This window comes from Desmodus rotundus, chromosome 2 (genome assembly GCF_022682495.2).
Source record: "Desmodus rotundus isolate HL8 chromosome 2, HLdesRot8A.1, whole genome shotgun sequence".
In the NCBI taxonomy this organism is placed as follows: Eukaryota; Metazoa; Chordata; class Mammalia; order Chiroptera; family Phyllostomidae; genus Desmodus; species Desmodus rotundus.
In genome coordinates this window covers 17,714,000-17,740,283 of record NC_071388.1, presented here as the reverse complement: position 1 = coordinate 17,740,283, position 26,284 = coordinate 17,714,000, and the positions used below count along the sequence as shown (strand labels likewise).

The 26,284-nt window shown below is 36.0% G+C and overlaps 2 protein-coding genes across 4 annotated transcripts in view; one reads left to right on the top strand and one right to left on the bottom strand.

Annotated features, from left to right (window-relative positions):
• The window catches only part of CHODL (chondrolectin), a 277,081-nt gene extending 268,627 nt beyond the window's left edge, over window positions 1-8,454 (top strand). For both annotated transcript variants that reach the window (XM_053918015.1, XM_024560159.4), the window contains 3 exons: window positions 1,866-1,952; window positions 3,788-3,890; window positions 7,930-8,454. In XM_053918015.1, coding sequence (XP_053773990.1) covers window positions 1,866-1,952; window positions 3,788-3,890; window positions 7,930-8,014 — 275 coding nt within the window. In that variant the 3' untranslated portion in view covers window positions 8,015-8,454. The remainder of the gene's footprint in view (window positions 1-1,865; window positions 1,953-3,787; window positions 3,891-7,929) is intronic.
• A 2,394-nt stretch (window positions 8,455-10,848) lies between these two features.
• The window catches only part of TMPRSS15 (transmembrane serine protease 15), a 112,232-nt gene continuing 96,796 nt past the window's right edge, over window positions 10,849-26,284 (bottom strand). Inside the window, exons 23-26 of one of the 2 annotated variants that reach the window (XM_045194895.2) lie at window positions 20,340-20,521; window positions 18,987-19,082; window positions 15,879-16,018; window positions 10,849-11,764 (exon numbers count right to left, since the gene is read on the bottom strand). In XM_045194895.2, coding sequence (XP_045050830.2) covers window positions 11,609-11,764; window positions 15,879-16,018; window positions 18,987-19,082; window positions 20,340-20,521 — 574 coding nt within the window. In that variant the 3' untranslated portion in view covers window positions 10,849-11,608. Of the gene's footprint in view, window positions 11,765-15,878; window positions 16,019-18,986; window positions 19,083-20,339; window positions 20,522-22,702; window positions 22,882-26,284 lie in introns of those variants that run through there. The other variant, XM_053919370.1, reaches the window with a different exon arrangement.

Below are 26,284 nucleotides of genomic sequence, written 5' to 3'. Positions count from 1 at the left end.
CATCGTGGTTATAAAGTTATTATTTTCCTTTGTCTTCTGTATTTTACCTAAATCTTCAAATATCTATACTTTGTGAACAATATTCTTTTATGTTTTTATTGTTTTTAAAGCACATGCACAATTTTACAGCTGGTTTTATTAATGTACATAGAATTTTTATTCTTTACTTTAAATATTTTCATCTTTAACTTTTATATTTAGTTATACTTCCTCAATCTTAGTGTCTTATTTATGAAAGATGTAGGTTTCATTACATTCCTTGCTTATAAGAGTCAGTACTTTTTCGGTGGGTAGTGGTCAGCTTTTTAGTGGTGAGGAGTTTGGAGGATTAAGCAGCAAAATGATTTAAAATTTATAAATTTTAACACTAATTATTTTGAACTTTATTCTCCAACTATACCAGAACTACTATGTGATTTGAATTTAGTCTCCTCTTTCTGTCCAACATACCATCTAAGTATAACTAATAGTATCCAAAGTGGTAAAAAAAATAACCTAGCTAAGCAGAAACTGAAAAATTTACTTCCAAGTTTTCTCATTCTCTTCACCACCATTTTTTGTTATTGTCCTGTGAGTTGCTTATCTGTTCAATAGGCTTAACAATATTACCCAAACACATTTTTATGGCCATAATCTGAATCTAATTTTTGTATTTATTAAAATTGTATTTCTTATTCTAAGACGTTAAAATAACATGTATGGGATTATGTTTCTAAAGCATTGTTACTTAATCAGCAGCTGCATTAACTTAAAATTTATTAAAATTACTTAAAAAATAACCAGTTCTATGTTGATAAATTACATAATATCTGTATTACATGTTCAGCGAATACCAGTTGAGGATAGGCATAGAGTGCAGAAGAGTAAGGCAGGACTGTATCTGACACATAGAGGAGGCTGTTAAAGTGTCAGGGTGAAATATGCATAAAGAACAGTAAGTATTATTATAAGATGGTGTATGATTAAACTTCCAGAGGATACAGACTACGTGGTCAAATTAGAGTAGTAAACATTACATTAAAATGACTTACCACTCTGACAGTAAGATAAGATGCTGCATGGGTGCTTTCCTTTCCATCATGTGATAAACATAAACAGGACATTATTTTCTGGAATAAATGAAAACAAATTTATAGGGTATTTTCTTACTAATTTAATGATATTCCATGACTTATTAATTTAAAAAGAAGGACCTAGGAAAAAAATTGGTGGTAGGGCAGTACCAGGCCGTGGTAAAATATTTCAACATATTTTAAGGGCGTGGCAATTGAAGAGATCTCATCTTATAAACCCAGGGAAAGAAACATCTCACAAGCCTTAAGTTATTATTATTTTAAAAGAGGTAGACACTATTAGAAAGTCAATATAAGGATGGCATTATTTCTATAGGGCAGATATGTACATAGAACATTATTATTTGATTCATCAGTACCAAATGCAACCCATGTACAATCTTCTGCCGATTATTATTGTGAGGAGGCATCTAAATATGGCACTGATATTAGCATTCACATCATCTTCACGTGCCACACTGGATGGCAGTTAGTGGCTTGCGTGCTGTGGTCACTGGTTCTTGCTTATCTTTCCTAGCTTCCTGCCTGCTTTGTCATTACTGCCTGTAGCAGGCTGTATTAGTATCTACACACTGTTGACTGCTACTGCGATTCTGGGTTGCAAGGATTCATTAGGTGGATGCTTGACTTAAAAATAATTAAATGTAAATTTAAATTCAAAATATAATTCTTAGTTGTTAATGTTCAGAAGTCAAAACTCTGATGTTTGTATGGTTTTATTATAAACTTTTATTTTTTTTTGTATTTCTCTTGTTTTTCATTACATATGATGTCTGCACTTATTATCTACAGAGATTAATCCAACAGCTCCTGGAGAAAAGACGTATTTTACAAACCAACCAGCAGACACCCATCAAAATGTGGTTGTTACTGAAGCAGGTAATTTGTTCCCGGGTTTCTAACTCCTCTGTCAAGGACAGAAACTATACATTTAAACTCTACTTCCAGCTGGCCCCAACTTTTCTTGTTGCTTGTTGAAGTGGTGTGCTACATATAGGTCTATGGAAATTTACTTTTGAGCTAGGTTAGAACAAATGATGCTAAGCAATTTTTTTCATACAAGGACTTACTTTTGTTTTCTTCTAATTGGATGTATCCAGTACTAAACTAAGTAATCTCCATTAGAATCTGGATCTACAAGGAACTTCCCCCAGATACTTGCAGGAGCTATGATGTAAGTTGGTACAGGCAGTGGCCTGCAAATAGTGGTATGCTAGTAACTGTTTAAGGGTTGGCTTGGGTGAGGTGGGTGTGAAATAAAAACTCTGATTTGTTGACTTTGGAATTTTCTGTGATGTAAATACTCCCTAGCTGATTTCAAGCCACCAAAGTAACATCATTGAACAACAGGGTGGGAAAAATGCATACAATGAGCTCTAACCCAGCTGCCTTTAACATACCACTGTCTGCAGAAGAAACAATGAAATCCCAATGCAAATTGCATGTTAGTCAGAAATAGTTCTGGCATGGCCCTATGCCAATTGTACAGAAATATTGATTTATCCTAGTTGCTTTGCCAAAGACCCAAAGTCTCAAAATATTTTCACAGGTAATACAACATCCATGAAAGAGTAGGGAATATTGTCTCCTTTTGTTCATATGTATATATATATATACACACACACACACACACACACATAAAATCATGATGGTATTTTGAAAGAGCAAGAAAACATTTCGTGAATTTAAAAAATTTTCATTGTTACCTGTTACCTGTTGGAGGCTCAAGAGTTGGTGAACACACAGCAAATTATACTCAGCATCACCGGCCCTTAGTTAATATAACCTCTTGTGTTAACAGAGGAAGTGATATGCAGTTAAATGGATAGTTTGCTCCAAGTTAGGTAGACTTTGGCCAGAATTATTTAAATTAATAATTATGTCAGTTTTTGACTTGGTAGCTAAATGGATAGTTTTTAATTTGTTTAAAACTTAGTACTCTATTTTTCAGATGCCTGATTTTAAACCATTCAGAACATCTACACCTAATTAAAGATATCAGTAAATAATTACATTAGGAATAATTTCCCCTATGACAATGAAAAAAACATTTAATAAAGTCATCTTATGCTGCCTGAGACTTCAGTTTTTATTTTATCAAGAATACCAGTATTATTAAGTGGTATGGAACAGGATTAAAAAGATGATTCATTTTAGAATTTAATTAAGATCAAGTCTTCATGTCTCTGAAGTCTTGAGTGTCTGGGTTATGACTATGTCATCAGTTAGTATTTGCATATGTTGGTTTAATCCCAGGGAATCTTGCATATAATCATGGTACTGAGCTTATTGGTTAGGATAATTACATGTCCAATAAATCAACCGTTATTTTAATAATGGTTATTATTCTTTAAACATCAATGCTCGATACTCTAAGCAAGAACTAAGAAGGATCAGTGAAGTGAGATAACTATGGTGATTAATGCGTTATGCAAACAAGCCTCTGCCTGAATAGCAGATCTGATAAAGCTTTTGGAAACAAGGCATCGAACAGCAGTATGGCCACCAGGGCAGACTGATTTTGTTTTTGACTTTTAACAAACATGGATATATTATCTCTTAGACTATCTGGTAATTAGGGAAGAACCTTGTTGAGAATTGAGTTATTTATAATAATTTTATTTTACCTCAAATTTTTGGAAAATTTTTATATGACTTTGGTGTTAAAGTTCTGCCTCAACTGCCTTTTTACACTGACTGTTTTACTTCTGTAGGTATAATTCCCAACTTAATTTATGTTGTTATACCAACAATCCCGCTGCTCTTACTGATACTGGTTGCTTTTGGTACTTGCTGTTTCCAGATGCTGCATAAAAGGTAAATGATTCCTATATATAGAGACTCCTTGAAAAGTTTTAAAATTAGCATGAAGTTATGTTTTTAATTTGCCTTAAGAAAGTTCTCATTTTTGTATCTGTCAGCACTAATCTAATACAGACAATCTAATAAGATGTAGCTTTTCATAGGATTCCTGCATTATCTCATTTAATCCTCACAAGCCACACGAAGTAGGTGCTCTTCAGTTTCTGTTTTTCAGTCGAGAAGTTCATGGCTAGATGGGCTACATGATTTGCCTTGGGCCTCATGGCTAGTGTGTGTGATGGATCTGAAATCTGAATACTGTAAGCATACAGTGTATGCAGTGATACTATCGCTTGTTTATTAAGTAAAAGCATTAATGTTAAACCTTTCGATCTTGATTTCAAGTTGAATGCAAGACTCAGTTTTTGTAGGTGTACTGTGTAGTGACTTTTCAAAATCTCAAGTCATTACCTTCTGTTTTATTTCAAAAGGATCTTTCAAGTATAGGAAATAAAGCACAATGGTAAAAATGGGTCACTTTTTAGTAGGCAGCTTGAAATAAAATGGTATGTCTTAACAGCCAGATTTTTGGGAGTGTTGTTTTACAAGGAGGGACCCAAAAAATCCCAGAATTTATTTATTAAAATTGTGTATTTATTCGTACATGTTTGAACTTCAGTCACCTTCACAGTGCTCTCCATTTCATGCAAAACATCTATTGAGACGATTTTTGCACTGCTCAAAGCAGTTGTTGAACTCGTTGATTCTGATGCCTTTTAGTGCTTCTGCCATTTTCTTTTTTGTTTAACCTGTTCCACATCAGCAAAACATTTCCCTTTGAGGACATTTTTTCATCTGGGAGAACAAAAACATGTTGCTCGGGGTGAGGTCGGGAGACTAGGGAGTGTGGGGCATGGGGTCATGCTGTTTTTGGTCAAAAACTGCTGAACACAGAGTGTAGTGTGGGCAGGTGTGCTCGTAAATCACTCATCAAGAAAGGGGCAAATGCGTTGGAAGAGTCTTCAAATTAATTCACTGAAGCCAAATGCAGCCTCTCACAATGATGCCAGCTAGTGCAGTGATACAGATTGGTTCCTAGAACACTCCCCTAGTTGGGGAAACCTGTACTTAAAGAGGCCCACCCTCCAGAATACAATTCTGTTTTTTGGGGGACCCCCTACTATATGTTTATCCATATACTTGAGTTAGAGGTAAAATTTTTGCATGTGTATCAATTTGTCAATGCAATTAAAATATTAACATAGGAAATACAAATATCTATGAAATGAATAAAGGAAAAGATGTTGGATTTAAATAAGAACATGTTTGCAAAAATAGGCTAGACCAGTGATTTCAACCGGTGTGCCACAAGAATTTTTAAAGCATGCAATACCTGACTATTTACTCAGGAGTACTGACCTCTTTTCCTTTAGGTTGTCAAATGAAAACATGGCAACAGCCAGCACAGCCATGGCCATCCGGTGTGAAAGGATCAAAGTTATATATGCATTTTTTTTATCGGATGGGCAAAAAATATATTTTTTGGTATCCCACAGAATTTCAGTAATTCATTTATGTGTGCCTTGAGATGAAAAAGGTTGAAAGTCACTGGTCTAGATATCTTTGTCAGAGTGTTTTCAATAAAAAAATTGATGAAGAGAATTTTTCTGTCAGGGAAGGTCTCGTAAGTAAGCCATTTTTCTTTTTTGATATTAATTCATCCTCTTCTTTTCTTGAAATAAACCCTAATGAATCCACTGTGTAACAAAATTATCAGAAACAAGTTAAATAAATGTAAACTCCAAAGTTCACATAAATTTTAAAAAAGATCCAACCTGTCATTTATAGGCTATTTAAGTAAGGCCTCTTGAATAATAATGATAAATAATACCTGGCAAATTAAAACTACATTTTGTGTCCTCTTGGCTTTTCAATGTATATGTAAACACAGGTAAAAATGTTTTTCAGTATTTTGTATGGAATAAAGACAATAGTAAGGATCCAGTTTCTTCCCTTAATTCCTAAGACTATGGAAAGATGATTTATCATTATGGAAAGCAATGATGTAAAGAGAAGATTTTTCTTTCTTTTTTTTTAAATTGAATTTATTGGGACAACATTGATTAACAAAATTATACAGCTTTCAGGTGCACAGTTCTACACCACGTCATCTGTACATTGTATTGTGTGTTCACTATACAAGTTTGGCCTCTGTCAATCACCGTTTATTCCCCTTATATCCTTCTCCACTGCCCCCCACCCTCACCCGCCTGCAATCACCAAATTATTGCTTGTGTCCATGAGTTCTCTCTCTCTTTCTCTTTTTTTCCCCTCAATCTAGAGAGAGGATTTGATATAAACCTCCCATAACCCAGTGGAACTTTTAAGGAAGAGCTGTGAATAATGAGTCAGCTTGAAAAGAAATAACTTTAAAAATATTACGTAGTCTTTCTAATTTCTGAGATATAAATTACTAAAGTATTAGTAACTGAGTTTTTTCTAAAGTTTGTTTGTTCTTCTTCCAAATAGTGTGTTACAGTAGAGATTCTATTATTCAAAAGTCTTCCAGGTTTCTCCATCTTGAAGATCTATGGAGTTTTCACTGTTTGAAATCCTCAGAGTAAGAATATGAACAACATAGAGTAGCTCTAGATGCTGGGATTAGCTGTAGTGCTTAATACAATTGTTCTCAGATCCTCCCCTTTTCCCTTCCTCCAGGAAAGCAAGGGGAAAGTTTATCAGAGTCTCAACTGCATTATCATCTGAGTGCCTTGCAGAAAGTTTAAATTCCAGTCTGGTACACATGATGGTTTCTACCATTCCCTCTCATGTTCAAAATAATAACTCTTATTTCCCTAACTGGTAGTAACTCAAATGCAAAACTAATGATACACAAAAACTACATTAATAACTTAACCATCATTTTCACCATTAAAAAATTCCATGTTTTTCACAAACTTTGCTTGATTTATTTTCCATTTATATTAGATGACTTCATAGGTAAAGATGTGCTGATCTTACTTATTTGGATGCAAATCTCCAAAACATATAACTGGAACATATTATTTTATTAGTAACAAATTCTCAAGCTTATTTGTTGGAAGAATTTTTTTTTCTTTGAAGGAGTTCTGCAAGGTCAGGCAGATGGAGAGTGAGTGGCGTGGGCAGAAGGCATACCTGTGGGGATTGGAAAGGGTGCTGTTGGAACAGGTACCTGTGGGAGGGAGGAAGTGCAGAACGCCATACACAGGCACTGGAGGTGGTGAGCAGTGCAGGGAGGGTTCATGCACAGGAATCTAGACCAGAAGGAATCTAGAGCTTAATCAGTAGTCTGGTAGAAGGTGACAGGTACACTCAGGGACATGCCCCTTCTAAAACAGGAGCCTGAGAAGTGGCCATTTTATGGAGGTTTGGAAGACAGCACAGCCCGAGGCACAGGCTGAGAGTGTGGGCCCGAACTCTACATCCGATGAGAATGAAGTTCAACATCAGACCTAGGAAAATTCAGATACCCATAAGATAGCAACAATGGAATCTACGTTGTCTTCAGAGACTGAAGCAATACTAAACTTTCTGTGATTAAGTGACTTAATTGTAGGACCTAAAAACTGATGGGAATAGGGAAATAGGAAGGTCCTTATACTTAGGAGAAAAACACTATCTTGATATTTGGCATTAAATACAGCATACGTATATGGAAGAATATTCAAAAAGCAACATTTCAAAAATCACAGACCAAAAAAGAAAGGTTTACTGGTGCTTACAATAAAAAATGTTGGCGTTGTGTCAGAAACATTAGCATGTGTATCCAAATTCTAAACTATAAGGGATCCAACAGAGAACCATCTATTTTATCTTTTCATCCTTTTATATGCACTGTTTACCATCTTCACATACTGGAATAATCTGGGATTGTTTGTAAGGACGAAAAGATAGACTCTAAGAGAAGAAGGGCCCTATTGTAATAAGGCTCTCAAATACCTCCACTTGGACCAAGATATGGCCAGTTTGATAAGAAGTCTCATACACTGAACTTACTTCTTATGTTTTTCAGTAAAGGAAGAACAAAAACTAGCCCAAACCAGTCTACACTGTGGATTTCAAAAAGCACGAGAAAAGAAAGTGGCATGGAAGTATAAAGATTTATTGACTTGGCTCCAGAAAAGAAAACAGAGTTTTGTAATTCTGGATCTGTATAAAGAATGGCATCAGAACCTTAGCTTGGAATGGCTTGAAGTCTCAGAGGATCTGCAAGATGAACCGTAAGCTCCCCCTTGAGGCAAATATTAAACTGAGTTTTCTATGTTTATTTCATTTACAAAATATGCTATGCTGATAATGGAGTGAGACATGCTTATTTTGCTAAATGATGCACCCAAACTTCAAGTAAGTGGAATGGACCATGCAGATAAACTTGCTATCAACACATCGGAAGTATGTGTGTTGGAAGCAGTTATTTTTGTTTCTTTTACCTTTCTATAGGTTGTAATCTAGTTAATGTAATGTAAATTGTATTGAAATTTACAGTGTGCAAAATATTTTACCTTTATGTGTTTGATAAAAATGAACTGTTCTGATATTTATTTTTATGGTCTTTCATTTTTCAATACATGCTGTGTTGATTAAAGAAATTTATCACTGTGGTCAAATGAATTCACACACACATAAATACATTACCATAGGAAAAAGTTTCCTTTCTAGAAATGAATCACCTTTCACTTTCTCTGCTTTGGATCAGACAGTGTGTAGGAAATCGCTTCAGAAATAAGAAACTATTTCATTAACTATGGTATAAATCCACTCAAATATTTTACTTAGAGGCAAGAACTGTCTAATTTCAATTGTGCAAGACACGTGCCTTACAATTATTTTTAGTTTAAAATTCAACAGATTTTTTACTAAACTTTGTTAATGACTGTATAAACAATATACTCCATCTAGAACAAAAAAAGTGGCATACACAATGTAATTATATGTCGTCTTCACGTGTTGCCTATGTAACCACAAGTAGCTTTCTGAAGTTTCTGGAATTAACTTGGTCTCTCCCTTGACCACAATACAAAAAGAGTTGTTAGGGGTTTGGGGCTGAAACTGGAAGCAGATAGCTGCATTCTTTGTTTAAGGTTTTTTTCTAGCTGTTTAACCTCTATCAGCATATAAAAGGGTTTTTACTCTTGGGACCAGGCAGATGGTCCTGTTGGTGTGGAGGTGAGCACAGCACACTAACATTTTAGCAAGGAGAGAAACTATGAGTTAGTGTGAAAAATGGCTGGAGGGTATCGGTGATCATGCTCACGCGACCATCACTGAGGGTTTGCCTGGGAGAGAAACTGGGGCTCCTCTTGTCACAGCTCCCCGATTCTTCAATGCCCTGTCTCCTTCTTGAGAGAGAGAGACTTGGAATTATCTGGTCCTCACATGTCTCTGTGCTCCTTGTAACCAAATAAAAAGTTCTTGTTTCTGAAGAAAGATCCCGTGTGTTGTCTAAATCTCTCAAGTGAATAAAATACAGATATGTTTGTATCGATACATGAAGATGAAAAGAAAGAACTGTTTAAGGGTGTTAAGAATAAAAGTTGTGGTTATAGAGTGTGTGTTAAACCTCATCTTTTTCCTGTCAGTCCTTTTCATTTGGATGATAAAGAGTTTTCATTTAGGCAATTCACAGCTGGAGTTGGTTGGCAAAACTAAAAGGGAAAATAGAAATTAGTGGGCACTGGCCCCTCTTCAGCTGCTTGGAGATGGAGGGAATGGGCAGCTGCATTCTAAGCTTAGATCTGCCCACATTTAGCACTCCTCTTTTCTTGGCTGCCATCTTTCTGGGCAGAATGGGAGACCAGCTGCTGGAATCTACCTCTTCCCACCAAGCTCCCACCAAGCGTGTCTTCCTTTAGTCAGGACTGGACGGAAGGAGACTAGGCTTCCCCTGGTTCCCTACCTCCCGTGACTACAACAGCTGCAGTCGGAGAGGCAAAGCTATGGGCGGGGGCCTTGGTTTTGCCTTTTATCTTGATCCAGGCCTGGATAACTCTTCTGGTATTAATTACTAAACTTATGAGGTATGAGGAGTGGGACAATGAACTTCCCTGTTATTAGAAGATGGCCATGACACTATCCTGAATGTTTCTTAAAATTTTAGCTGAACTTTGAAAAATAAAAAGGACTATGTGGCTTGTGTATCTGTTGTGGGGTTTGTATTTTCAGAGCATTGTTCCTTATATGTGTTTTGAAATGCAGGTGAATTTGGGAATAGTATTCAGGTGGTAAAATCAAACAGCACACCCTTCCCCTGCTGTTCTATCCTTCCTAATTGGAAAGGTCTAAAGAGAATTGTGTGTCCATGGACTCCTGATTTTTTGACCTAAAAACAAATTCCACTCTTGCTTACGAGGAATTTGCAGTCTTCAGGCACCTGTCCACACCTTTTTACATGATATTTTTCTCCTCTTCTCTGACTGGCACCCAGTGAAACAATCTTTCATGACAGCAGGTGATTATCTGTTGTGTCTTTGCTGATCTTCCAGGGCCATTTGAACCTACATGGTGGCCCCCAGAGCCTTAACAGTACGTAAATAATGATCATCTCTTTTAGGGGGAGCCCAAGTTTTGCTTCTACAAGGCAAATCTGTGCTTATTGACTCTGTCTTTTGACTCCTTTGAATCTTACTCTCTTTTCTATTTGGACCACGTAGACTCATGCAAGAATGCATGTGTGTGTCTGTATGTATGTTGGTAAGTATGTATGAATTTTGTCTTCCCAAATAAGTCAATGTATTTTGTGTGGTATGCTAAATCAAAGTTTGCACTTACTCTGGGAATGATCCCAGAGATTAAAGCAGTGAAACCAATTCATTTATTCCACATTTTTGGCCTTCTAACGGGCTATTCAGCTGTGTTTAAATAAGTTTTGCATGTTAGAAACAAACATCCACTGAAACACACATAAATCAAAAAAGAAATTTTAATAGTTGCATTTTTTGAATATGTATAATTGTTTTTGAAAATTAAAAAATACTAGCTTGAAATAGCATGAATAATCCAGGTGATAAAGGATCCAATAAAAGAACTACAATATCAGTAAATTTACCTTTTATTTCGATATAAGGTTAATGTATGTACTTATGTTTGCTGTTTGATTAACCAATTTGAGAGGAATGTGCAATCAATTTAGTCCAGGTTTATGACATGAGCTTACAATACATATTTTTTATGGGCAGGGGAACCGTTAAGGATATGTCCAAGATAAACTGGAAATGTGCTTGGATAGAAAAGCAGGCAGAATACTGAGATTCTGACAATAGCAATTTAAACTGGAACTAGATAATTTTAACAGTTCATTTCAAACAATAACATACCTTGTGCGAAACAGTCTATATCACTTGTTTTTCTAATTTTGCATAAGTTGTTTTAAGTGGATAATGTATGATTTAAAATAGCATTCCTTTCAATAAGAGAATATGATAAAAACAATGATTAAGAACAAAAGAAATTATAGCTGTGAATAGCTGTTCACAATAAAACCAAGATATATTATTTTAGTTATTTAGTGTTGTAAAGATTAATTCTGTTTTGTTCCTTTGTTTGTTTCTTTCCTCCTTGCATTTCAGTGGCTTAGGTGAGAATAAAAGCTTTTAGAAACTTTTTTTTTTTTTTTTACAAAACTCTCAATTACCACACTCCTTAGAGTGGGTTGGGAAAACTGCCTGATTTTTGTGTTTGGTTCGGGACACACTCTAATGGAGAAAACTCTGTATCCACTCTGTGAACCTCGGGGCCCGGGCATACACCCCTGGGCGATGAGGCCGAGCACACTGGTATCCGAATGATGTCACACCAGCCAGGAGCCACCTGTTGTTTTCTTGGCACATTAGCGGTCCTCCTGAATCCCCCTACATAGTAAAATACGAAAGAAAATTGTAAGTGTGTGGGCAATTGATACACATATATAAAATTGTTTTTAACAAATTAATTCAGAAATAAAGATGAAAAATATAATCTAATGGCAAGTCACCTTTACACATATATTCTCAGCATCAATGTAGGTCAAGAATGGAAACCCTTTCCTACTCCATAAGAACACAGAGAAACTAAGACAACTTAAAAATCATTTATGTGCACTGTTTTTATACTGCATGTGTACATAGCGAGTTTCTTAGTTTGACTACAGCATCTTAGTGTGTACTAAGAAATTCCCTAAGTTGCAGCTCTGAGAATCATCCCAACCAAAATATGTATTAAAAGCTTACTTTTTAATTAAAGGAGATATATTTGAAGTATTTTGAAGGGATTTGTGGAAAAGGCAATTATTCTGTATTATGTGCATTAAAGAAACTAATAACACACATAGTTGATTTTTGTTGTCTTGGGTAGTGTTACCTTTTCACCATTAGACACACACAATGAGTTTTGAAAAAAAAACTTACTGTTTCAACTGAAAGAGGTAAATTATAATATAATTTCTGTGATAGGTATACATGTTTTCGTCTGAGATTTCAGTTGGTGAAATGTTTTTAATTTTCAGAAATATTAATTATAGCAGATCCTAGTAAAGTTAATTACATAGATTTTATTTGCACATCATTATTTCTGCGTAATCAAAATGACCATAATGTAAACTTATAGCACTATTAATTAATGATAAAATTGACAAGTTTTTTTCATGTTAATTATGTAAAGTATTTAAATTAATTTGCCTTTTTATTTATTTATTTATGAAAGAAGTTAAAGCCTTGTGTATTTTCCTTTAAGTCACCTTTAAATCAGTGTGATAGATTATTTCAACCCAGGCTTGATGTTAGAAATGCCCTGAGATACTTTTTGCCTGATTCTCTACTATCATAGGGACTTATATTTAGGGGGAAAATTTTGGTCTATAAAGGCACCTTTTCTCTCTTGGGTGCAGATGAGTGTAAATCGCACTGGCAAACATAGGTTACCTTTATTCTATGTGTAACAAATGTATTCTAGCTGTTTGAAGGCAGGCACTGGGCTTTTTATTTCTTCATCCTAAACTCTTAGTCCATCATACAGGTTCAGAAATATTTATGGAACACTGTCAATCCAAGGTAAGAATAAATACACACTCAAAGTTCTATGCAACTTAGAAATTATTAAAAATAAGCCTTAATATATTTTGATATATTAAGTTTTGATATATATTTTTTAAAAGGTCATTTGGTTTTCTTTGTGTTTTCTAAAAAAGGTTTGATACATTTTTATAAAAAGGTCATTTGTTTTTCTTTGTGTTTTCTAAAAAAAATAATTTTCTAAATGGACAGTAGAAACCAGAGACTGATTACCTAATCAAGGATTTTAAATTACCCAGGTCATACTGGGTCAGCTGCAGTGACTCAAAGGATCTGTGCACAGGCTTGGTGCCCAGAGGCTGGGTGGTCTGTCTGGTTGGGAGACCTCTTTTGAATTCTGTCACTCAATTCAGTTATGTATCCTCTCCTGGTCTTAATTTCTGATGTGTTTAATGAAGATAGTTTATTCTCCCACTATCTCAGAGATGTTGTAAGTACTTAAAAACTATGAGTGGCTGTCCGGAACATAAAGTATTAAAATTGATGTTTCCACTGAGATGCTATATTTGTAAAGAAAAAGTCACTACCTCCTTTGACTATGTGAGTATGAGGCTCGATGACCATGTTTCTTTGTAGTAATTGTTCTCAGACTTTAATGTACATCAGAATCCTCTGACGACATGCAAAAAACACATTGCTAAGACCCGCCTTTGGCATTTCTGATTCAGTAGGTCTGCGGCAGGGCCTGAGAATCTGCGCTGATAGGACCTCCCCAAGGGATGCTGGTCTGCCAGACTTAGGAAATCACTGCTACGGAATAAGGCTCAGAATGGTTGGCCACACAGGGCTGCTCTTTGTGTCATACTCTTAGCTTTAGGTACAGAGGACATTCTACAGCCACTTGCAGTGCCTTAAAATCCAGACAACTGCCTCAAAAAGACAAGCCTTAAGTGAGCCAGAAGATATTCAAGAATGAGTGAATGACTAATAAGGTAAAAATCTTTGATACTATAGGAGGAAAAAAATGCTTCAAAGAACTTAGTCAAGTGATATGTCAATAATGGCATCTATAATTTTAAATAATGTATTCCTACTTAATCAGTCCGTTGCATAGCTGTTTTCAAGTTGAACAAAGAAAATCATGACTGAGGACTCTTTAGACTATTGAGTACTCAGTCATCATAACATTATATTATACAAGGTGCTACTTTGTGCAGGAGTTTTCTTGCTAATGAATAACATGCTTAGACTTTAGAAATCAGAGCCAAATATAAGATTTCAGAGATCTGGCATGTGTTACTGGCTTAATGTAACACTACATTAATAGCATCCGCAGTCATATTTTCTACCTCGTGCATGTGGTGTCTGCCACACAACCCCCATTAACTGTAATTGAAGTTGTACAGCTGATTTCCCTCCTGGACAATAATTCTATAAATTTCCCTCTAAGTGGCAATATATCATACCGTTAGCACACGTTTCATTTTAAAAGAAATGCATAAAATCCAGGAACAAATTTTAACATGAAGACAACTATCCTATTCATCTTGAGTTTGCAAGTGTTCATCAAAGTTGAATAAATGTAGAACTAAGATGAAAGTTCAGTTTACATGACTTGAGACATTGATTTAACTAGGGGATACTTATACAGATTCATCTGCTCAAATGTCTGTTAAAATGTCTTATATCAAGTCAAATTATTATGACATTTATGTGTTTATATATATACACATACACACACATATATATATATAACACATTGTTCACACTTTAGTAAGTGAAACCATCTTCCCACAGTATAAATGGCTACTTCCGCATTTCTAAGTTATTTGTTTGTTCAGTATTGCTAACAGGTTTAATCTAATCCAGTAGCTGTTAGTGTATTAATGTTTTATTAATTTTCAAATACAGAAAACATGCCAGAAAATTTACTTGCGAAGTCACAGAATAGAACTGTTAATATTTTTGAGTGCTTACTGAGTACCCTCCATCGCGTTATCTCATTTCAACCACTCAATGAAACCCGAGTGACTTGCCTACTGTCTTTCCAATAAGGGTCAATTAAGAATAGTTTGAGTGTGAAATCCATGCTCTTCCTCATTACCCCATGCTGAGCCTGAAAATGAATTATAATTCTGGAATCTAGCAGAATTTACTTTTTATTTGTTGAGTGTTTGTGAATTTCATGCAGCTAATAGGTGGTTACGTTATTTCTAAGTTTTGTCTTCTTCGAGGCTAGTTCGTGGGTACGATTTTTCTCTGAAGGTCGCACAAATCCAAAGCTGTTGACACTGCAAATGTATTTCAGTATTGACATGCACTGAGTTCACGTTATTCCATCTCTAACAGGAAATGTAAAAGATAACATGAAAATGCCAGTGCAGGAGCTCCACAGCCATGTTTATGCCAGGCTGAGTAAGTTCTTCGTTTATCTTCTTGCAAATAGAAGTTGGCTGTAAACTGGCTCTAACCAGTTTATCCACCATGGTTTTCCTCCAGAAATTATTTCAGGTAACTAGACATCTGGACCATGCTCTAAATTAGGATTGATTATTAGATGTTTCTAGGCTAAATTGCCCTGAGACCTATTTTTTTTAAAGTCTGCAGATGGTTTTAAGGAATTGAAATTTGAAAATAAATGCTATTAGCCAAGGTGTACACTCTCCAGCTCATCCCTGGGCCCACCACTGCGTATTGTGCCTGCTGTCTCCCACGTTCACTCTGAAGCCTAGGCCCTAAAGACATCTGATGCATAACCCTTGTTGGTACAAGTTAGTTTTGTTTCTAATGTTCAGGGCCACCCAGGAGTACTACGTAAATAGTCCACAAATAAAAGCCAAACGTCACAGTTTTATAAAAGAAAAGGATAAAATTAAGACTCTTATGATCTCTTTATTTCAGAATCATTGTTAAGTAATAAAATCATCATATAGCAATGCTTTCTGAAAATGTAGGATGAGCAGTTTTAAATATTTACCTGACAAGAATCTATTCCTCCTTCCTCATAGCCTGCACACACCATATTTTCTGTAATGTTGTATTCCGGCATCTGTTGTTGGCATTTCTCATTTGATAGAAGAGGAACATCAGCTTCTTGCAATACGTCTGCAGTAGGACCTGTTCAAGAGGGATAATGCAAGCAGCCAGTCAGAAGTCATCAACGCACATCAGTGAATGAGCCACCATCAGCCTTATTTACTTTAACAGTTCACTCTCATTATGTAGTACTGTGTGTATATATAATGGAGCTAAATGCTAAACCTTGTGCTTTAAAGCACATAATAAAGCTCATCTGGGGGTTTTGCCAAATGAATGTAAAGCACTTCTTTGGTTCCCAAGGGCTAGCTGGAATAGTGGATTGGACTAGACAGTCTTTAGGCATGTTTAGTAATTTTAAGCAGTTACAGTGTTGCTCATGGAGGGGTGGGGTGGGAAAGCCCACCAACACAAAGAGTTTCATTCATGGAAATTAGCAATGGCTCAGAAATCCAGAAGTGGTTTTTATTTGGCACCTGAAGAGGTGTGCCCTTCTCATGGCATTCAGCTTCTTGCGATGCCCTGTGAGTGAGCAGGTGCACACTGAACAGAAGATAAAGCTCAGATGAACTGTGCCCCGATTTAAGGGCATTCAGCTTGTCATCCAAGTGCAGGTGAAGAGAAAGGAGGCATTTTGTAGCAGAGTGTACTTCCACACTTTTTACAAAATGACTCATCTACTGGAAGCATGAACCTCTATTTACTGAAATACTAATCCCAGGAGGAAAGTGAAACAAGCAGGTGTCTAGTGGCCCAGAAAAGGTCCATGATAAGCACTTTCTAATAATTAGCAATTCTATTTGGCTCTACAAGAGAGGCAGCAAGTTGAGTATGTTAGTACATCTGACAGTCAGTGTTGGAAAAAATGTATTGACCTCATTTCCTGCTAAAAAAGAAGATAAATGTGTGTGTGCATTTTAGGCACAAAGCAACATTTATATAACTCAGTGGTGTGTTGGTAAATGTTTAATAACTGGTGGTCAAGAAAAAATATCCCAATGTGTATCGCCTGATGGTTTGCTTGGTATAAACACTCCAACCATGGCCAATTTCAAGGTACCAGCATGACAAGAAACACGGAGTTGGCAGATGTGTACAAATGGCTATTTCCAGCCAGTGCCGGTGACTCCAGCAGCACACCACTGGATGACTTTTCAAGTTTAACAATGAACTTTACGTTAAGAATATAAGTTGGGGAGATTAAGTTGCAGAAGAAATTCAGCATCTCACTCTCATCCATTCTATAAGGCTTGAGGATGGGCTCGGAGACTTCTGTTTTCTAATAAAAATCAAAGTTGATTTTGCTGCTTGTCAAAGAATAAAAATTGGTTGGGTGTGTGATAAAACTTTTTGGTAAAGGAAAATTTGAACAGTGTTTTTATGCTTAACATTTATTTGTCAATATGAGCTGCCGTGGGAGTAATTGAGCATGTTCGCATCCACACACAAAGTTAGTGCATTTTTTTCGAGTTTACTAATTGTCTTAATTTGTTCAACCAATGTCACTTTATTTCTTCTTTGTAAACTATATGTTCATGGTTTTTCTAGAGAAATTATTCAGTGTAAAATACTCAAAAAGGGGATACTGAGATTTTATGAAATGAAGTAGCTGGAAACCATAAGGCAGAATTTTAAAGATTCATTCCAATTGCCGTCATCCAGCAACTGTTTAAACCTGATCTGACTGCTTATTTCTAAATGAAATCGACCTCAGATACAGATGTTCTCTTGGCTCCAAGTCACTCTTAGAGACCTTTCTTAAGCCAATTAAATGCATATCTTTAGTACCAGTAAGTATCAGCTCTGGAAAAAAAAATACCCATTTCCTATGGAATAAAGAGTCTTAAACTTATTCATTATTGGATAATTTGTTTTGAAGAGTCTACATTGTAGTCATAAATGTCTTCTAGTTTGAAGTCTGATAGGGAAAATATCTATCTAGGAATCATTTTGACTCTTTAGATTTCAAACTTAATAAATCATGACATTTTTCAAGTGGCATAAAAGAAAGAATATACAGTCTTTAACTTCAGTACATTTTATGGACAGTAGACATAAGGCATTTTCAGCAACCTAATGAAATTGCAGTGGAGAACTTTGCTGGAATCACCAGGCAAGGGTTTGATTAGACTTGATGCTTTTTTTTTTTTTTTATGAGAAGTAAGGATATTTTGGCTGTGAATGCTCTGCTTCTGGGACTTGCACCTCTCCACAAAATTTACATAAATCTTAAATACAGTTAGGGTTTGTAAATATCATGGTATGATCTGTGGTCTGCTGTGACTCCAGGGGCCAGGTTCTCCCCCCAGACTCCAGTGCCTTTCTGTTTTGCTTAACTGTTAATGAGTAGTCAAAACTCTGTCCTGGGTGCAGTAACTCTCATGAGGAATTCAGACGCCAGTGAGACTTGTGGTTGTTACATTTAGAGCGCATTAAGTACTGGAATGTTTTTATGAAAATCATGTTTGCTTATTACTAGTATGTTTCTTGTCTGTGTTTGGAAAACATGTTATTAAATAATGCTAGTGAGTCAGGGGTATATCCATTTATAGTGTTCAGTGTCAGACTTGCACCATATCTGAGTCTTTTTGTCAGTAGGCAGAGTCAGCATTTGAAGCAAGAAAGGATGTCTTTCTCATTTTAGAAAATGTGGCTGTGACACCTTTAGATGACTTTGACTTTTGATGAGACTTTATCCATGAGATTTACAAAGGCAAATTTTTGAAATCTTTGGTTATATTCAATTTAGTAGATATATCTTTTCTCTTTATCAGTGTTTATAATATAACAATTAGATTTTGAGTTTGAGGGATTCTTGAAATCCCCTCCAACAAGGATTATAGTTTTATAATATGCTGTATAAAAATTGGAAAGTAATTTCTTAACTATACAAATATGCAATATATGAATATAAGTGTTTTTAAGAGATATTGTATAAAATTGGTTTAGCATAAGAGTTGCAAAACTGTTGAACATAATCACAGGGGAGTGCAATAGCATACCTTTTTTCCTAGTAAATATTTTCTTTTTAATGGGACTGATAATTTACCTTGATAAACAACCCTTCCCCAGCCAGCAATAGAACACATTCTTCCTGGAGGGAAAACTTGATTTTTTTCTGGTAAACAAATAGGTTGTATATAATCTGAAAACAAAACAGAACAAAAACTAGAATAGATGCACATGCATTTTAGAGTTCTAAAAATCAATCATTGTAAACATTTCATCTAAAACAATTTGTACTTTTATTTTATATGGCCTCGACATTATTTAGACATCAGTCTTGGGGGAAAGAAGCACTTTGGAGCAGTACATTTTGACAATTGATTAGGTACCACTTTTGGCCTTTTAGAATCCTCTACGTTGTCTCCTAATTACTCTTCCATAATATAAACAACATCATAATTCTGGAATAAACCACTTATATGATTTTAAGTAATTACAGTACTCAATAGAAAGTGACAATTCTGTGAAAATCTTGGTGAGGCTGTTTTCAGGATCACTTAAGAGAAATTTGGGTAAAAGTTTTCAAAAATATTTTCCCCACGTATCTCACATTAAAAAAGTTTTTAGGTGATTATTTTACTGGGCACTTAAGAAAGCATTAGCACTGGTCGTTGACTTTTAAAGCCCTTTCCAACAATTTACAAGCCACCTGACATTTATTAAAGCACCCACTACATGGTCATCCCAGGGCGGACTCCAACAATGAATAAGATACGGCGCTGTAAGATTGACCACAGTGATTGTCTGCGTTTGGTAAGTGCTGCAGTGGGTGTGGAGGCCAAATTGCATAAGAGCCAGGAAATGGCAGCACTTTCCCATTACTGGGATTGGAAAGGTCTTCAGAGTGAAAGTTAGAATTGAGTAGAGCCCTTCAGGATAAAGTTTACTCTTCAGGCGACTTCTTGTACTCTCATATGATCTAGGTATTCAGAGGTAGTCCTCCATCTGCCACTTTATTGATATTATTGAATATGCTTAAAAAATTTTATTCTGTAAGTAACAATTCTTCCTCACGTTCTCTTATTGCATATGGTCTTCTCTCAGTGTGTCCTCCTCTGGCCTTTGTGCAGGGAAATCTGCCTTTCTTTTACAGGAGAAACAGAGGAGGCCCACCTTGTAACACGGCTTATTTTTTCCTGGGCTGCTCCTCTGAGCTTATAGAGGGCTCGGAGGGTTTTATGCTACTGGTCAGCTTTCTAGAAAGTTAGATTTAATACAGCTGGAAGGTAATTTAATATGTTTCTCTTTCATTCTCCAATTGCATTTAAGTTATAATAATTTTCATAACAAATTATTCAACTTTTATGGACTGGCAATGCATTGGTGCTGATAACATTTCAAATCTAAGTTTGCATTAAGTTAGGCAGCTAAGATGACTAAGGGTGATCTGTTTTACCTGTGTAATTCACTTTGAGTGCAAGGTGCATCATGGCAATGTCATTGCTCTTTGTCCGTCTATTGTACTGTGGGTTCATGACAATTCGGTCTATCCGGCGGGTTACTACTTGAGGAGAAGTCAGATTCGATGTCATATGCAGGCCTAGGATTGCTTTCCACTTAGATGGCTCTAAATTTCTCCTGAAGGTGATAATAAAGAGGTATAAGAAACTCTCCATTGACTACAGTTACTCTTTAGAGATCTTCCTTAAAGATATTTCGGAATTATGTGTTCCCATCCTAATGTGTACTTGATTTTCTCCAAAGATTTCTTCTTTAAAAATATTCCTTTAATTTTTTTTATCAGATCACAGAGAAAGCCTTAATTAGTGCTGATCTCCCTCTATCACTCCTCTTAAATATTCTCTTGATCTCTAGTTCTAGACTGTGGCTCTCAACTGTGAGAGTTTCACAGTCTTTCTCAAACTGTGGTTTCACATTCATAATCACTGAGAACAACACTGATACCCACTCTCCCCCTCTTCTCTATCTTTGATTTAACGAGACCGGGATTTTAGTTTTAAACTAATTTTAAAATCACATCTCCAAGTTTATGCTCATGTATGACCGGTCTGAGACCACTGCTTCAGAGCACATTCCACTGTGGAAATAGCATCTTGGCCTAGGATTTCTTCAAGACCAGCACAGCAGCCACTGTAGTAATGGAGGGAGGGTCAGAGCAGGCTCCTGTTCAGGGTGCCACTGAATTCACACAGACTCAAGGTAAGCAGAAAAGCCTATTGTGATGCTTGTAATCTAACATAAACTTGACATGTTCAATGGACTTGAATAATTTTCCTTATACAATGGTGGCCATCAATAAAGTGTTGGTAGAGAATAGCATTTGTGTTATAAGACAGATTGAATTGAATAGAATAATTTTTAAATATGCAAGGACTTTTAAGTGTACTATTGGATTGAAACATTTAAACTCCAAAAAATTACAAGTGAACATCTGGAATTAAGCCAATTAGGCCATATTCACAACGAAGTCAAAATTCAATAACTTCAATTATCGCGGAGTGATTTAATTCTTAATAGTTGCAAATGCCTAGTTTAACATGGCACTGGACTTGTAGGGTGGGGGTAAGTTAATTACATAGACACAGAAAGATTTGTAGAGTGACTTGAAAGAGAAATGCAAATGGTACATGTTGGAGAGATATTTCCTTCCCAGAGTGCTACTTATACATGCAAGAGAAATAAAAACATGCAAAGTAGGCTATTTTGTATGTATCACAATAACAGTTTTGGAAATCACTGAGAATGTATCAGATTAATGTTGCTGTAGATTGTATTTAATTAGACCAGTAGCTTGAAGCTTGTATGTTTAATCTTCACAGTTTATATATAGTTCATGCATTGGTTTTCTACTCAAAACCTTAAAATAATGAGAGGAAGTAGTGATTACTAAACATTGTGTTAGCTACAAGCTACCTCATATCATTTATAGTATATTTATAGTTAGCAGATAAAAATTTGGGAGATTGGGTACTCTTTCTGAACTGCATTATTTTATTATTAATTTAAATTTATAGTAAACAATCTACTTATGTTTCCCTGAATTATTATATGATTATTTCTGAAGATAAAATATACAGAAAGCATTTAAAGAGACAATCTTGTCATTTTTGATAATTACATGTTCCCTGTTATTCACTTCAAAGTAAAATCTGCATAATGTATTCATACTCCCTTTGAGCAAATTTTAAGTTATTATTTAAATGTTATACCATTAATATAATTGATATCATTTATAAGTATTAATATATTAGTTATATAAAACATAATTATAATGCAAAATACAAAATCTATGTATAAATACTGAATGAAAAGTAAGTGAGATGGTGTTGTAATTATTAGATTAATTTTCTTATATATGTTGAATAAATATATAAATTAAACATTGAGTAAAAAACATATAATTCTTAAAAAGGAGTGATCATCAGTAAATTCGGGTAACTCTAACTAACTACACATACTAATGAGATCCAGCCATTTGTCTGGCTTCCTTAGCCACAACCCCATGGTCACCATTGTTTAATTCTAACTTTCTCCCTGATTTTACTCTTGCTCCTCCCAGCAGTCTCATCTCCATACAAAATCCTGATTAGATAATACCACTTTTTAGCCTTCCAAATGGTCTCACATCCCATTTACTATGGCTTACTGAGTCCTCACCAAGGCTTAGGACCTAGCTGCCTATATCTCCAATCTTGTTCAAAGCTGTCTGCCAATCACTTCCTGGTCAACAACAATAGCAAATCTTCTTGAGGTTTCTTGTTTTTCTGACTTACCTTATAACATAAGCATTATAAGGATAAAGACTTTGCCTAGCTGGTGTGGCTCAGTGGATTGAGTGTTGGCCTAAGAACCAAAGGTTCACCGGTTCGATTCTGAGTCAGGGCACATGCTGGGGTTGCAGGTCATGTTCCCAGTAGGGGGCACTTGTAAGGCAACCACACATTGATGTTTCTCTCTTTCTTCTTCCCTTCCCCTCTCTAAAAGTAAATACATAATTTTTTTTTTAAGGGATAAGCACTTTGTGGGCCTGTAGAGCACTATTATCCCCAAAACTTAGAACCTTGTTTGGCACAGAATAAGTGCTCAATAAATATCACTTGACTGAATGAATATGTCAAAACAGAATGCAATCCAGAGCCAGAAAGATTGAACATGACCAGTGGTCACACATTACATCTAGGTAAAGAGAGGGGAGTTGTATACTAAGCAATATCAGTATAAGTGATTACACAAAAAATAAAATTATATCAAAAAATAAAATTTAATAAAGGAGACTGGAAAAGTGGCAAAAGGACTTTCTATGGATCATTTCATCATTGACACATGCCTAGTCAATAGTTGTGATCCAGACTGTAAATCTATATATAACTGCTCACACAAAAAACTGAGGAGCAGTCGCTTCTGCAAGCGGAAATGGTGATTGACTGTGAAGTACAAGAGTGCTTTCCAGGTGATGAAAATGGTTTATGTCAAAACTCATGAAATTGCACACTTGAGGTGATGCATTTGCTATATGTCAGCTGAAAAAAAAGGAAAACAAATATTAAACTGGTTGGTTGGTAAGTTTGCTGAACACAGTGGTAGGGTTAGCAATTCTCAAACTGCTTTTTGTGTTCTAAGCTTGAGAAAATCCATAAATATTTTGTGGGTAGTAGAAGCAAGGTGCCCTATTATTGAAGAAAACAGTTACAATATGGAAGGAGAAAAGACTATATCCAGTGGTATTTTATTTTAGTTGGAGCTATCTTTGAGTTCATATTTACAGGTATACAGTTGTGCCCTTTAACAGAGTCTACGAGCAGGACATGAAAGCAGCAATGAGCACACTATCTTTTTTTTAAATACAGAAGGAAGTACAAGTAGCTAAAAGGAATGGGAGTTTCATTTAGATACCTTGATTGGAGGGCTAGGACAAGGCAAACACAGATGAACGTGAAGCATCTTATTTTGCCAGAAAGTAAAGAGATTTTCAAAGAATGGCGATATATTATGACTGATAAGGGAGCAGCAAAAAGGGTTTTCCCAAATGTAAGGACTTTCTACAAAATTTTTGCTCATATTTTTATATATATATAAATATATATATATATATCAAAGACAAGAAAGTTAGAAAGGCTAAGAAAGACAGAAAGAAATGCTATTTCAGATTTTAGAAGACCAAAGAGGGATAGAAACTAAATGTAATGCATTATCCTGGATTGGTTTTTGGGTGGCAAAAATATGAACCAACCAAAAATGTTGTAAAGGGCATATTTGATAAAATTGACAAAAATGAATATACACTGTAGATTAGATAATTGTTTTGTGGTTAATGTTAAATTGCCATGATTTTCTGTGATTATGTAAGAAAATATCCTTGTCCTGCCCTGGCTGGTATAACTCAGTGGATTCAGTGAGGGCTGTGAACCAAAGGGTCACCAGTTTGATTCTCAGTCAGGACACATGCCTGGGTTTCCAGCCAGGTCCCCAGTGGGGGTCACATGAGAGGCAACCACACATTGATGTTTCTCTCTCTCTCTTTCTCCCCATCCTCTTTGGGGAACTGCTCTGCCTGGTTTCAGAAACTGTAACCCCTTGTGGCTAAGGCTGAATAAAAAGACCTTGGGACCATAAGCCACTTGGGAGACAAAGCTTATCTTCCTGGCAGTAGCACCACCTCTGCCCACTTTACTTCACCTTGCCTGGCCCCGAGTGCATAACTAGTTAGACAATGACAGGTAAGGTTCCTCAAGGGATGGACGACCTAACACAGGCATGGTCACAAGTGGGTCCTCAGGGAAGGACTTGGGGGGCTGTGGAGAAAGGGGGTGATAGACCCTTGCCCCTCAGCTTTGATATAGCCTGAGTCCTCATTCAGTCTGCAACAAGTCTCCTAATCTCTTGGCTGCCTTACTTCTCCTCCCTGGCTTAATCCTGAAACAATGTAGGAGGTAGGTGCGGCCCTGTGCTGGAAAGGGCGGGTTCCCGAGGGCAGTGAGAGCTAAGAAGAATGCATAAAATCCTATGAAGCCTGCTTTGCTAATACCTTCAATTTAAATGATAAGGGTCCAAGCATGAAATGAATTTGTTTCCCCAAAGTTTTATGGTCTTTTAGCTATCTTACCCTGACTAAAAATAAGCCCTCAGAGTTCTTTGAATGTTAGCGATTTGATTATTACTGCCTGACAATGATTGATGAACTTTCCATATACACCTTGTATTCCTATGCAAATTAAGCCAATAAAAGCCTGTCTAGGCAAGGGTTGGCGTGCTCTCCTCTTGAGAGAGTGGCTGAGGTACTCTGAGGTGCTCTTCCCTTGAGGGAGTGGCCATGCCGACCCTTTTCCTCCCCAGGATTCGTTAGTCCATGTGAATTTGTCTCATCTCAGCCACAACGCCACTGACACTGCTTGCTGGTGACCACATCAACCTTCCCCTCTCTCTAAAAATAAGTAAATAAATTTTGTTTTTAAAAAGTAAAGGAAATATCCTTGTTCTTAGTGAAATTACATTAACATGTACAATGGTAAAGGGGCACGATGTCATACTATCAAATGGTTGGAAAAAAATTCTCCAGAATGGAGAAAAAGAGTAAGAAAGATTTTACAGCATAAAGTTTAAACAATTAGTGAATCTGGGTAAAGTTATAAAAGAATTCTTTGTACTATTATTTGCAACTTTGTGCATGTTTTGAAATTATAGCCACACAAGATATTTGGAACATAAATATGCTTAATGTCTCTTGGCAAAACGTGGACTTTTTTTTCATAGACCTTTTGATGCAGGAACAGCAGCACAATAAAATTTTTGTTGCACATTCATATTCACAGTGTGCAAAGTATTCCAGCATCTTAATTTTTCCTGACAATCACCTTAGAAGGTGGATATCCTTTAAACACCCTACAGATGAGGATACTGACATGTAGAGATCCCAAGTCATATGAGACCAGTAGGATAAGTAGGATCAAAACCCTGTCCTCTGGCTCAAAGTCAACCTTTCCTTTAAACCACAGTCAAACTGGCCCACAGTTTCCAAATCTTTCTTTTAAGGTTGGAAGAGAAGACAAGTCGGTGATAGAGAAACAACAGGCACAGGGATATTTAGGGTCATCCAGGAACACTGAGGCTGAATGGGAATGGGAGTGTGGACAGTAAGAATGTAGAAAGAGGGGAGCTGTGGGTTAAAAGACCTGGAACAGATTTACACCGAGGACAAGTTATTTGTGTAGTGTGATCTGTGTAGTTGCTTGATTTGGTTTCTTCCTTTTACATATCAGGAAATTAAGCATTTCACTTCACAGTTAGGATTTTAAAAATACAAATAGACAGTACTGGCATAGTGGTGAAATATTTTTTGATCAAGTATCTAACATAATATCAGAAAATTTCTTGCTTGGTTAG